Genomic DNA, 14,139 nt, shown 5'->3' on the forward strand with positions numbered 1-14,139 from the left:
GACAGCAAGACAAAGAAAGGGTGGAGGTGTAGCTCACTGTGAACTCCTGAAAAATGTAGCTACAAGACCACTGTTACATCTGAACACTGACATTAGTTTCTTGTTATCATTTCATTATCTGGTCAGGAATTAAATTCTGGTTGTCTTACAAGGCTGGTTTTGCAGTTACTTGTTCAAATAAGAGGGTCCTTGTTTCCCACTCCCAAGTAATAGAACATTTTATTTCAGCTGTCTCGAGTGTGGTTAAGGACGCAGGCACCACTAACCCACTGCAGTGCCCCTGTAGACTTAAGATGTTCCCTTAAGGATATACTCAATTTGTTTGCAGTTGGTGTATTTTACTATTTTCTGTTTTGGTTCTTTACCGTATACCATCCATATGCATCCTTTAGTACCATATTGCTTTAGTGGTAGTATAGAATAGAGCTAGTTCCCTTTACCTTCTGCCTCTTTTTTAATTTGGTGATTGGGTGGGGTAACAGATATATCTGTTACCCCACCCAATATATTATATTATATTATATTATATTTAATTATATTATATTACATTACATTACATTATATTATATATTATATTATATTGTGTTATATTATGTTATATTGCTTGTTTTATCTCCCAAATAAACTTTGGAACCAATTTGGCTCCAGGGAAGCCTAATGTTCTTTGTGGGAAGACTCATACTAAGGATATAGATTAATTTAGGGAGAACTGGTGTCTTTATGATCTTAAGATTTTCTCTACCTGTCCAAAAACATGTCTGTCATTCCATTTGCTCAGCCTTATTTTTGCAATTTTAAGGGCATTTCTGATATATTTTCCATGAATATATTTTAGACATTTCTTATTCTCAAGATTTTATTGTATTTTTGTTTTAAATTTTCTGGTTTTTTAAAGTGGGTTATTCTTCTCTGTCTTCAAATGGATATCTATCATTGCGTTTGGAAATGGATAAGTTCAAAACTCTGGTGTTCTTATACATAATTCAGAGGAACTAGTTCCTTGTGGAATATTTCCATTTTTAATCTATAACTCTTTTAAAAAGTTAGAATGATGTTTTAGTATCATTTTATATGAAACTCAATAGTCCAGAACTTTGTTAGTGTAAAATTTAGCATGAAAATAGAAGTCAAGTCATCTAATGTTTAAAATGTCAAAACATCAGTTTTACGGTTAAAAGGCAAAAGTTAGTTTTTCTACTCTCGTTAAGCCCTGTGTCAGTATGTGTTTAGTAGATCTGAATTTCCTGAGGAATCTCACCAGTTACTATTATTTCTGTGAGTTTGTGAGTAATAATCATCTTCAAAGTTTACACAGTGTGCTGGGTGGCCCTTCCCAGCTCTGAACAGCGTCCACATTGAGGTTCTCATGGTTTTCCCTGCTAGTTTCCATGTCTCACACTCCACAGCAATTTCATAAAATATGCGCTTTGAAGTAAAATGCACTTTACGTACACTCGTGTGGCTCCATTTCTGATTTAAAGCAGTCCATCTTTTAGAGGAATACGGTCTCAGCAACCTCTGCATTCACTCTTGCTTTTTCAACAAAAGTTAAAATTAAAGGGAAGCAAGGGGGGAAACGCCCGATGGCATCCTGTGTAAAACCCCAGAAAGCTGGGCTGTGTTCCCTCCCAGCCCCCATGAATAAGCTACTCTTCTGTGATAGCTCGTAAAATTTATTTGGTTTGGAAAATTACGTCTGCTAATCTGTAGGGGACAGACTGTCCAGAAGTGCTTGCTGGGTGGTCTTCAACGTGTCCAATTCCTGGACCTGCAGTGGTGTAAGAGCTGGAGCTTTTCCACAGACACTTTCCTGTGGATGGAGCATCTCTGACACATGTTGGCACAGGGAGGCTGATTCAGTCTCCCCACCTGGACCCACACCCCCTCCTGGGCCCCTGGGCTCCCTAAATGGGCTGGCTGCTGATCCTTTAGAAACCACATGCTGTTGCTGACCAGTGTGCCCTGCCCTGGGTTTAGCCTTCCAAGTATTTGCTTACCACAATATACCAGTAGACTTTCATCGGTTTTATAATTGGCTGCATGTCTTTGGCTTTGGCTTCCAAATAGAGTCATGTATTTTCAGAAAGGAGCTGCCTATCTTCCTTTAAAACAGCACACTCTCACCCCTTCCTCTAGTAACCCAGAGAAACTTTTAAATTTCTGGGCTAAATGTCAAACCTGACTTTTCCTGTCTGACCCTGGGGTTGCTGTCACAGCCACCTGCAAGCTGCCTAGTGCATGAAGCCCTCCCAGGAGAGCTGCTGAGCTTTTGCCCTAGGTCTGTGGAGTAAAAGCACACAGCAGGCATGTCCTAGGCGCTAAGTTTGAGAACCCTGAGGATTTTGAGGACTGTGTGGAGAGCGTTTGCTCCATGCCTGGATGAAGGAGCCACAGAGAAGAGGAAGAAGGCATGAATTCATGACCAAGAATCTGTGTTTGGTGAGAAATGTGTAGTGGGTCTTTGTCCATGCTTCTGAACCCTTGGAATTTCTAGAGGAGAATCTCTTGTTATTCATGACAAGCCCTTCCTGCCATCCCTGCGTTTAGGCCAAAGGGTTACTCTTGGAGGTCATGACAGCTTCACACTAGGGCTGGGAGTCACCAAACCACCATGTGACTGCAAGGGTAGACCTCTGAGCCCCTCGCCTGACTTTCAGAACTTGGCATTCTCTCCAGTGGCAGTGATGTTTCAGGCTGTGTAAAGAATCCTCTCTGAAGCTTCATGTGTATGGGACTTGAAAAGCCTCTGGGTTGGTGCAAGGTGGTGTTGTCCCTCATGCTGAGAAGCTCCGCATCCCTCTGCACTCTGGGTCTGTGTGCCTCTCCTATTCGCCATTCTCGAGTTTCATTCTCTATAATAAACTGGTAAGAGTAAGGCATGTGCTTTCCTGAGTTATGTGAACTATTCTAGAAAATTACCAGATCTGAAGAAAGGAGAGCCTGTGACTTGTAATACAAAGACAAGGAGACCCAGACTTGTAACTGTCACCTGAAGCGAGGGATGTATATAAGATTGAGCTTTTAATCCTAAGCTTCACACTAACCCTAGGTGGTTAGTGCCAGAACCAGACTGAATCACTGCACACCCAGTTGGTGTCTAGAAAGAAACTGGTTGGTGTTCAGGAGAGATCTCCACATAGACGGCTCAAGAAGGGTTCTGTGTAAAAAGAGCTCCGTGTAGTAGGAATAACTGGCTAACCAACTAACATGGGTAGCTGTAAGTATTAATAGGATAACCATGCAATTAATTAGCATCTAGACCACAACACTTCTGAGGGTCAAAGTTCCAGTTTATAATTAAGGACTTGTCACAGGAAAACTGGGACATGTATTCCCTTAACATTGTAGCGGGTCCAGTGGCTTTAATATACTGAAACACAGTGCCTGGCCCCCAGCAGAATACTCAGAATACTGTTAGCCTAGTGTTCTGTTATTGTTATTGACTTTAATAACACTTATTATTTTGGGCAATGTTGAAGGTTTCTTAAGCTCCTATGTTTTCCTAATAATAAAAAGTCACAAACAAAGGTCAAATATAAGTCAGATTCTTAATACCAAGAGTTAATATGGCTTCCAAAGATGCTTACCAAGATAAGAATTAGTCAGTGAGAAGAATCTCATTTATATTCTTTAATTTTCCAGTACATAGTTTACTTATCAGAGTGCTTTTTTATATCAAATTACAAAAACAAAAAACAAACTTAGCTGTCAGGATGATAGGAGCATCCCTTATTATTCATGATAAGCCCTCCTGCCATGCCTGCATTTAGGACTAGGTGGTGATTCTTGGAGGCCCCCAGAGCTTCAGGAATTAAGATGGGGAGCTGCTGGTAATGTAAAATAACCCCACAATCTCAATACCCATTTATAAATTGGGAAAATGAGAATGTAAACACCAAAAAAAATCACTTTCAAGGCTGCAACCAAGCTCTGAGTTTTGTAATTTTTCCACTCCCAGAAAAACTAGTCTTTAAATGTCAACGCAGGGAGAGTTTGAATAAAGAAACAGAAGTATAATACCAAGGACAAAAAGAAGCAAAGAATTAGCAGTAACTAAAACTCTTTTTCCATTATTGAGATTTCCTTACATTCTTGCTGTGTTTCTCTTTGTCCTGTCTCTTTCATCCTTAGTAAGATGTCACAAAACCAATCACTGAAAAAGTTTTCATATAAAAATCTACAAGTGCTGATTGAGAACCATTAGAAGTTCCAGTTTAGGGAGGTTTAGCCATTTCTTCTGCTTGGTAGCTCCCACACTGTTTTTCGTGGCTTCTCTGTACATAGAGATGATGACAATGACAGTTTCCTCAACTGTGATACGTACCTTAGATCGAGCTATCATGTAAATGTGCCTTTAGGATGAAACTAAGTATTGTTTACAATTCCTTGGGGTTAAGCAATTCTCCAGAACAGATGGCTCCTATTTTCATGGATTTCTCTAGCATCCCAGACAGCACTGGCTTGAAAGGTAAATGTTGCAGGTATGTCCATCCTGACTGTGGAAGTTCCAGGCTGCCTCCCCTGATGGAGCTTTCAAACTTGGAGCACAGCTCTCTGGAAGGCACCTCTGTCAGGAGCCTTCCTTATGAAGAATTTAATTATCTAATTCTCTATTTGTTTTGTTTTGTTTTGTTTAATTGTAGCTGTAAAAAAATTTGGAACCAAAATTCTTTAATAAGCATTCAGACTAATTTCTCTACCACTCCCTCTTTTTGGAGAGGACAGAGGCAAGTCTCACCACCTCATTGCACTGAGTATTTTGGGGAAACAGTAAGTGTTCTAAATGTCGAGGAGGCATCTGTCTTGAAGAGTCTATTAGCAGGGGATATGTCCAATTCAGGCTCTTCTTATTTCTTGTCAAAAATCTTGACTAAAATCTAGGTGTTCTATGTGAAAGCACCAACCAGGAGTCTACTCCTCAGCATTTGAGGGGGAAATCATAGTGTATAAATCCCAGAATGCCCTTATTGCTATCTAAACCATAGCTACAATACAGAAAATACCTTTCATTATCAGGTAGGATTTGGGGGGCCAAGTTTTTATCTTATCCTGTTTTCCTTGAATTTGTCTTCTTCATCAGTATCTGGACAATAGAACAAGTATAACGCAGGAAAGGGCAACTTTGAGAGTTTCTACAACTAACACAATATTGGACAGAGTGAAACTTCTCAGTATCTCTAAAAATATTTTCTTTTTTACCTCATTGACCTTATTTTATTGGGTCAAACAATATGGTCAGGATACATACAGAAAATATTAAATATTTCCTTATCATTGTCCAGTACTTTTGATAACCATGCCTTATATTCTTATACAAAGCTTTTCTTATATAAAGCTGTCCTTTCTTTCTCAATCTCTCTCCTCTTCCTCCCTTTCCCCCCTCTACCTACCCCCTGGGATTGAACCCAGGGCCTCACACATCCTAAGCAAGTCTACCACTGAGCTATATCCTACCCCTTTTTCTTTTGAGATCTATGTTGCCCAGTTTTACGTCAAGCTTGTGATCTTCCTGGCTTAGCCTCCCAAGTAGCTGGAATTATAGGGGTGTACCACTGCATCCAAAAATGTTCTGTCTTTTTAAAGTGGCTTTTAAAAACAAATAAGTGACAGCATTGCATCATATACATCAGTCTGGAACTTTTTGTTAACCATTATACTTTGGATATCCTTCATGAGATATGGCTCCAGCTCATTTCTTAAAAATAGGAGCACATTCTTGGCATGAAAGGACTGTGCTGTAATCTGCTGTCCTTACAGTATTGCTGCAGAGAAAATATCCTGCCCATCGGCAGTCAGCCTTGTGGTCCTAACGGCACCCAGGCAGCCACTCCAGGCTTCCTCCTGGCGTCCCTCCCATCAGACTTCTTTCTGAAGACTCATTTCTGGTTCTGGCTCCTCTTCCAGCCCTCCCCTGCACTCTTTCTTCTGCTTCCACCCAGAGCCAGCCTGGACGGCCAGCCTTAGAGCCTTCCCACTGTGCTGGGCTCGGGACTTCCTTCTCCAGTCTTGTCTCTTCTGAGCTCTCATGACATTGTCCTCTGCCCAGATCACCCTCCTCTACCCAACACCTGGATGTTGGTGGTCTTGGGCTGTCGCACCCAGACTCCCCTCTCTCAAGTGCACATCCACTCATGTTGCCTCCCTGATGTCACCTATAGCCAGATCCTGTACATTGAAGAATATATTTGATGTCTCTGCTTGTCTGTGCCTCCCACAGCATGTGAATCCACACATGCCAAACCTAGCTCTTGGTTCCCTTTCTTCTTCCCTTCTTTTCTGTTCTGCAAGGTGTGGGCACTGTGGCAGTCCTGTGCAGGTATAGGGGCAGAGATGTCAGGGAAGGGAGTCCTTCCCTTCTTCCTTCTGCTCTCTATTCCTCCATTCACACCCTCCATTTCTTGTATGGCCTCTGGTAAATCCAGAGCAAAGCCTTTGGGAGGAACAGGGAAAAGCCCTTGGATATCACTCCTGCTCCAGCCTCATTCTTGGGCTTCACACCACCTGTGCAGAGGAGTGGCCCAGGATTCATGGTAAAGGATAGGTTCTGAAGGGTCTATGGGTGATGGGAGGAGACTTTTCCTTACTGCAAACTTCCTTATTAACAGCAGTAAGTATCTGGGGGTGGTGTTTCAAAGCACCTGCTGTTGTGGGGTAGAGCAGGAAGAGGAGGAGGTCCTGGAGGCCAGTACTGTGGCCGTTTCAGAGCCAATGCATGGAATGCAAGATCACTTTGTGTCTCCTCCCAGGAGGGAAAGTAGAGCCCTCCATAAATGCAGCTGCCCAGGATGGTTGGGTGAATGGAGTATTGTATTTAAGGCCCACTATACATTAACTAGGCCATAACCACCACGTGTGAAGTTGTTAATGGAACGTTTGTTAACTTTCAAGCGACAGATATGTCAATAGTGGTTTGAATATTCATGGTGTGATGAGCTCTGTACTGATGATTGTACATGTGTAACTTTATTATATCCTTCCAGCATTATGAGGGAAATAGGCTCATTGTACAGATGAGTAAATTAAGATTTAAAGGTTAAGTAAGTTCCCCAAGGTCGTGCAGATAGTCATGGCCTGGGGATTCCACACTTTAAACTATCAATAACAATTCTTTTTTAATTTTATTTTAAAGAGGGTAAAATTAAACACAGTGAAACAGAACATAAGAAAGCAATATAAGAGACCCAGATTTCAAAGCAGGACAACTGGAGATTTTCATTATCTAACACTACCTTTTGTTTTCTTCTAACTAGTTGTCCATATCTTCACATAGAGTGAATCATACAAAACATAGTATAAAACTGATCTGAACAGGATGATAAAGGCATTTCAGGTCTTCATGATCAGACAATAAGGAAGTCAACAATGGCTGTCTGTCATAGTGTCTTTCATTCTCTTCAAAATAGCTGTCCATACCTTCACATATGTTGAAATCAAACAAAACAAAACAGACTAAAATCACTCTGAACAAAGAATAATAGTATTACTGGATTTCACATCATGACGCTACAGAATCAGTACTGGGTACTATAGTGTCTCTTTTTCTTCAAAGTGGTTGTTCATTTCATCATTCATTATATAATCAGTTCTCATAAACTGTTTAGAAGTTCCATGCATGCATGGGTCTCTACATGTATATCATTTCTGTATTAGAGGGTAAAACAAAACAAGACAAAACAAATTCCGAGAAAAACATTGTGAAAGTGAAAAAGTCATATAAAACCACAATATCAGGTGATCTACAGTAGTTACTATGACGTCTCTTCAATAGAATTGTCTGTATCATCAGGCATAGTATAATTGAACATAGCAGTACATAATACTATTAATAAAAAAAAAAACATTGGAGACTTCAAAAGCAGTTAATAGTCAAACCAAAATGGGTACCCTAGTAAGTCTTGTCATCTTCAGAGCAGTTGCCTATACTGTCAGATTTGATACTCTAACAGATTTGAATAAAATCAATCAATACAAAACAGTGATCTAACAAACCAGATTCAAATAAGATCAGTCATAATAAGACAGTATAAATTATACAGGGCTTCAGATTAAGTTAACAGGAAATTAAGGATGGTTACTGTAATATATCTTGCTATTTTTGGGATAGCTGTCTGTGTCCTCAAATCTAGTACAAGTAGACAAACTGGAACAGAATATAATCAAACTAAACAGAGCGGTGAGGATAATGTGAATTTTAAATCCTAATACACTCTTAGCAATATCTTCTGCCTTCCTTTTTTAGACAGTTCCTCCCCCTTCACTTGCACAAGGTACATTGTACATTTTGGGTCCCACTAACTCCTAATTTTTTAGATTAGGGGGGCAACCTGCTATTTACCTAAGTGATTCTGACCCTTTTTACCCCAGAGCAAGATCTCAAGTTGTATTCCTTTACCTACAAAAAAGCTTCAAGATTTTCCTTCATTATAGCTGAATAGTTTTCTACTACACAAAAGTATCATGTCTTTCCAACTTACCTGCCAGTGCTGGACGAATTGCCCCTATTTCTCTCTGGTTCCCTGTCACATAGAGTATTGTTTTCTCATATTTGATTTTTGGTCTATAAACCCTCTTTCAGGTTAATTATATTTCTTATACAGAGCATCTTGTTGGACCCTATATCCTGATCTACTCTGCCTGTGTTTCTTTTTGTTAGTGTTTCAAGGCCATCTATGTTAGAGATTATAGCTGACCTTCTCTGCCTCATTTCTGCTATGCTATTTTTCTGCCATTGGTTGTCTACTTTTCTCCTTTATTCTGCTGTCTGCCCCATTTATTGAGGTCTCTCTGCCACTGATCCTGAAATCCTAGTGGTTTCTCTCTCTCTCTCTCTCTCTCTCTCTCTCTCTCTCTCTCTCTCTCTCTCTCTCTCTCTCTCTGGAATGTCCTTCAGTATTTTTTGTGGGGTTGGATTGGTGGTCATGAACTCCCCCGGTTCCTCTTTGTCATAGAAGCATCTTATTTCTCCCTTAATTTTGAGAGACAGTTTTTCAAAGTACATCAATCTGGGTTGGAGGTTATTTTCTTTCAGGGCTTGGAATAGTTTGCTCCAAACTCTTCTTGATTTGATGGTTTGTGTCTGTTGTGATTTTGGTAGATTTTCCTTTAGAGGTGACCTGTTTATTTTCTCTGACAGCTTTTAATATTCTGTTCTTGTGATGCAGCTCTGGGATCTTGATTATTATATGTATGGGTAGCTCTGTTTTGGTTGTAGGTGCCTGGAGTTCTGTATGCCTCATACATCTGAATATCATTTCCTTTTCCTCTGCTTGGGAAGTTTTCCTTAATTATTTCTGTGAATAGTCTTTGTATTTCTTTTGTGTTTACCCCTGCTTCTTCACTCACATTTTTTCTTAAGTTATAGATCCTCTTGTCATCTTCTAGCCTTTGTATTGTTACTGCCTGTTTCCTTGTTACTTTTAAGAGATTTTTCCTTTCACAGTCACCCATTGCAAACCTAACTTCAAATTTTGTTAATCTATCTCTAGTTTCTTTCAGGCAGTTTTGCCAGCTTTAAATGGAGTTTTTAATTTCCTGGTAATCTCTTTGAATGTGTTGCATGTATTCTAGGTTTTTGTTTTTATATTCTTCATTGAAGGTTTCTCTCCTTTATTGATATTCCTCCATTCTTCTGTCTGTGTCTTCTTGAGAAGTGCTTAGCATTCTTTTATTAATCTTCTTATATCTTACTTTACTTGTATTAACATTTCAGTTTTGAGGTTGTGTTTGATGTCACAAAGATATTACTTTATGGCAGCTGATGTCATGTCCAATATTGCATGTTTGCTGCCCTCAATCTCTTCTGTATTTACCTCTGCTAGACTGATGTTCCCTGGGATAAAGGCTAGGGGCTTTTTCTTTCTTCTTTCTCTTGTCATGTTTCTGGTTTCTTCCATACAGATATATGGTGGAGGTCCAAGCCCCTTTCCTTGTTGATTATGGTTCTTTTTTTTTTTTTTTTTTTTTGCCTTTTTCCTTTTTATCAGTACCAGGGATCGAACTCACGACTGCCTGCTTGCAAGGCAGGCGCTTATGCCGCTGAGCTAAATCCCCAGCCCCTTACAGAATGTTTTTTTTTGTATGTTTTTTGTTTTGTTTTGTTTTGTTTTGTTTTGCCTTTTTCCTTTTTATTGAATACTGGAATATTTGAATACTTGGTTTTTTTTTGGTTTTTGGGTTTTTTTTTTTTTTTTTTTGTCTTTTTCATTTCTATCGGTACCGGGGATCGAACTCATGACTGCCTGCTTACAAGGCAGGAGCTTATGCCACCGAGCTAAACCCCCAACCCCCTGATTATGGTTCTTGTGGAGCACTGTGGCTAGGGATTTCTGCCCTCTCCAGCTTGCTGTTGGTCATTGAGGTGCAAGCAGGGGCAGTCAGTGTAGGCTGGCCCTTCCCTCCAAGCCAGTCAACCAGCAGGAGCCTTCACCACATTAGTGTGTGCCGCACAGATGGAACTGGTTTGAGACAACTTTGGGGACAATTTCATCCTTGGCTATTGGGTCCCGGCCAGGGGTGTGACCCAGCCTAAGCAAACCCCACCCATCTTCTCTGGGCAGGGAGCAACCAATTGAAGTCACTGCTGTTCCTTATTCAGGTTCTGCCCAATACCAATACATGCCCAATGCCATTCACCCCTTTACCGCAGGAGGGTCAGATTCTGAGCACTCACCACAAGTGGGTTAGTGCAGGTCTCCACACCCGCTCTGTTCTTCATTGGGCTCACTAATCCCCAAGTTCAGCACAGCTGTGTCTCCTGAGGTGAAAGTGCCACAACTACGAGTCTGAGCTGCCCCAGCAAGAGTGCTGCCACTGCGAGTCTGATGGCTCCTTTACCTTTAGTTTCTTCCTGAGTCAGGAGGATCCATCACCCTCTGTCTAGTCTTCTCTCGGATGCATTATTCCGGCATCTGAGCTTGTCTCTCAGGGAGCCTCCCTATTTCATTGTTTACTAATCCACCATCTTTAGCTCCTCAGCAGTTCTTTCTTATGTTGGGATTACATACACCTCAAGATCCCAAGGCCTTTTCTAGTTCACTTTTTATCATTCTCTTTTTCTTTCTTTAGTATATATTTGCTTTAGTATAAATGTGTTTTTACACATTTTTCCTGGGTATTTCTCTGATTTCTTAAAGTGTATTTAAGTAAAAGCAGAGTTACATTGCTTTGCAAATGAATTCATATTAAATGATCACAGATACAATAAATACAAACAGCCATTAGGACTATGGGGAATACCTTCACAAATCAGTAATTGCTTTTTTTTTTTTTTTTTTTTTTTTTTTTTTTTTTTTTTTTTTGTCTTTTTGAGACAGGGGCTCTATGCAGTTCAGGCTGACCATGAGCTCACTTTGTAGCCTGGGCTGGTCTCAAACTCGCAACAATCCTCCTGCCTCAGCCTCCCGAGTGCTGGGATTACAGGTGTGCGCCACTACACCTGGCTAGTAATTGCATTTTAAATGTTCATCATCTTCTTTCCCACTCCATTTCTATCTAACATTTTGCTTTTTTCTGGCCAAAAGGAAGAAGATTTCTCTCCCCACATCAGCTGTAGTAAGCCTCTGGCTTCGGCATCTTCCCAGCCTTGAAAAAGCAGTGCTACATCTTTTCACAAAGCTGATCTCCAGTGAGAGAAATTGTCTGAGAAGGATCGAATGCTTTATAAAAGATTCATTGCTGGTACGTGGTGGGCTTTGGTGATGAGAAAAGGCCTGAAAAGCGATACAGGGAATTGATTCTTTTAGTTAAGGAAGAAACAGGATGGAAGATAGAGATAAAAAAACATTGGGACCTTAAAAATAATCATGTTTGCATTTTATTTTGAAAATACCTAACATAATGACTTTTCTACATACATGGCTAAGGTTTGAGATTTGCTTGGTTCTTGTGGCTTGTGTCACATGTTTGGACAAAGGCTCTGAGGAGTAGGTTCACCAAAGGAATGCTGAATTGCCAGGTTACCCGGGACTCTCCATAAGATGCTACATCAGTTTCTCTTGCAGCCTGCCTTCTCACCACTGACAGGCTCCGTATGGGGAGGGAGACTGAGCACTGCTCTTCACTTGCCCAGTGTCTTTGCTGAGCATTGAGTGCAGCCCCCAAGGTGCTGGAAGAAGCCAGGACACAAGCTTCTTAGAAATATTTATGTCAACACAAGGAATAAGTTTTTAAGGCTGAAGTTCTTATAGACCAGGGATACCAGCAATCAGGTGACAGAAACATGCACAAAATAAATTCAGCTTTTCACTAGAGAAAAAATAAAATATTCAAGAGAAACAAAACAAAATCCCAGGAAAATGATTAAAGCAACAAAGACAACTCAGATTTCTGTTTTGGGTAAGGCTGTCAGCCTTGCAACCTCCCCTCTTGGCGGCTCCTTCTTCCCTTGGCTCTAGAGCCCAAGGACTTGGCAGTCACTTGGGCCACTGGGCCTCAAAAGCACTGGGCTCCCCAGCAGTGTCAGGGCCAGCTGAGGTGTTGCCCTTCTGCAGAGTCAGCACTCCTTCTTGTAAAATCAGGAACAAAATACCAGTGTACCCACAAAAGAAAAATTTTTAAACGACATGTTCCTCTGGATGATCAAGGTAGCTCACTTCCCCAAATACCCAGTGATGGTTTCACCTCATGGATTATTTCCTCCATAAGGGGAAGGCAGGTCCTTTATCCTTCAATCACATGACAAGCCAGGTAAGGCAGAGATAGTTTCCAAATGAGCTGGTTTATTGAAAGACACACAAAACCAGAATACATAGAAATAAGCAAAAAATATATGAAAATAGATTTTTTTAAAAGCTGAGTGTGGTGGCAACATGCCTATAAAGCCAGCTACTTGGGAAGCTGAAGCAGGAGGACCACATGAGCCCAGGAGTTCAAGGCCAGCTTGGGCAACATAGCAAGGCCTTGTCCACTCTCTTTCCCCCTAAAAAAATGAAACAATGTTAGTCTAACACAGAGTGCTAATAATGCTCCAGATATTATATGTGTGTGGAAGAAGTGACCTGAGAGATCCATCACTTCAAGGCAACACTGGGACTGGTCCACATCGCCCTTCATTTCCTTAGCCGTGAAGTAAAACACCCATTAACTTAGGCAGGGCCTCTGGCTGCCACTGCCTTTCACAGTGGAAACTTGCAGGGGATACAACCCCAGGAGCAGCCCATGGGCAGAGTTTTCATACTCAGCTTCTGGGTGGAAGCATGGAGGGAAGGGTCCTGGACACCAGCTGTCCTGCTTGCCTGCTTGTGTGTCAGTGCACAGCTGCACGGTGGCTCTCAGCCACCCCCTGGGTTCTACCACAACTTGTGTTACAAGGGAAAGCCCAGAAGGGAAAGCTTGGTCACATTAATCACCGTTAAAAGACTAGTTTAGTTAGATTCAGAAGAAACCACACAGCCAAACATGCCACATGGTGCAGCTGCTGTGGTCCCCTAGTGTCTCTTCCCCAGGGTCCTTGGGACTCCACCATGTCTTCCTGTTTGCTTTGGTCACTCATTGGCACTTGGCACAAAAAAGTCTTCTCACAGTAAGGATGGAAACTGAGTTCAGGAGCAGTGCAGCCCAGCCTGATCTCACATCAGACACCAGGAATCCCAGGAGGGGGTGTCTATCTACCTGGCCACTGGTCAAGGCTGGGGAAGACCCTGGCTGGCTGGGCCACTCATCCCTGATTCCCACAGCCACCTCCCAGCTACTCTGATTGCTGATTTTGCTGGAGCCACCTATTTCTTAAGTGAAAGCTGCATATGGAACCATGATGGAACCAGTTGCCTCTCCACCGGTTTCTTGCCGTCTAGGCCTGCTTCCCTTGCATGTCCCAGCGCCTCTCTGCCTTTGTGGCCAGGCTTCCCTGCAGAGATAGAAAGCCACAGTGTCAGGAACAGCCAGCACTTCACCTGCGCTGAGGACACTCAATGGCAGCCCAGATGACCCAGATGACTTCAAAGTTTGGTGTTTGATAGGAAAAATGAAAGGAAGATAGGTATATGTTAGGACTGGGAGAGCCTAAAGGGAATATTTTTTAATAGACAATTAGCTTGACTTCACCATTTTTGAGAGTTGCATATTGAGGCAAGAAGAATGTGTCTTATTTAAAAATTATTACAGCATAATTCAAAATAAAAATTTCAGAAGCTTTCTGATAGC

General features: G+C 41.4%; 1 protein-coding gene across 7 annotated transcripts in view; it reads left to right on the forward strand.

Annotated features, from left to right (window-relative positions):
* The window catches only part of Fancc (FA complementation group C), a 233,484-nt gene that overhangs the window by 191,301 nt on the left and 28,044 nt on the right, over nucleotides 1-14,139 (forward strand). For all 7 annotated transcript variants that reach the window (XM_063229056.1, XM_063229057.1, XM_003468401.4 and 4 more), the window contains one exon: nucleotides 11,520-11,676. In XM_063229056.1, the coding sequence (XP_063085126.1) occupies nucleotides 11,520-11,676 (157 nt within the window). The remainder of the gene's footprint in view (nucleotides 1-11,519; nucleotides 11,677-14,139) is intronic.

Source organism: Cavia porcellus, unplaced genomic scaffold (assembly GCF_034190915.1).
Source record: "Cavia porcellus strain 051 isolate PalLab524CR breed Dunkin Hartley unplaced genomic scaffold, mCavPor4.1 scaffold_17, whole genome shotgun sequence".
NCBI lineage: Eukaryota > Metazoa > Chordata > Mammalia > Rodentia > Caviidae > Cavia > Cavia porcellus.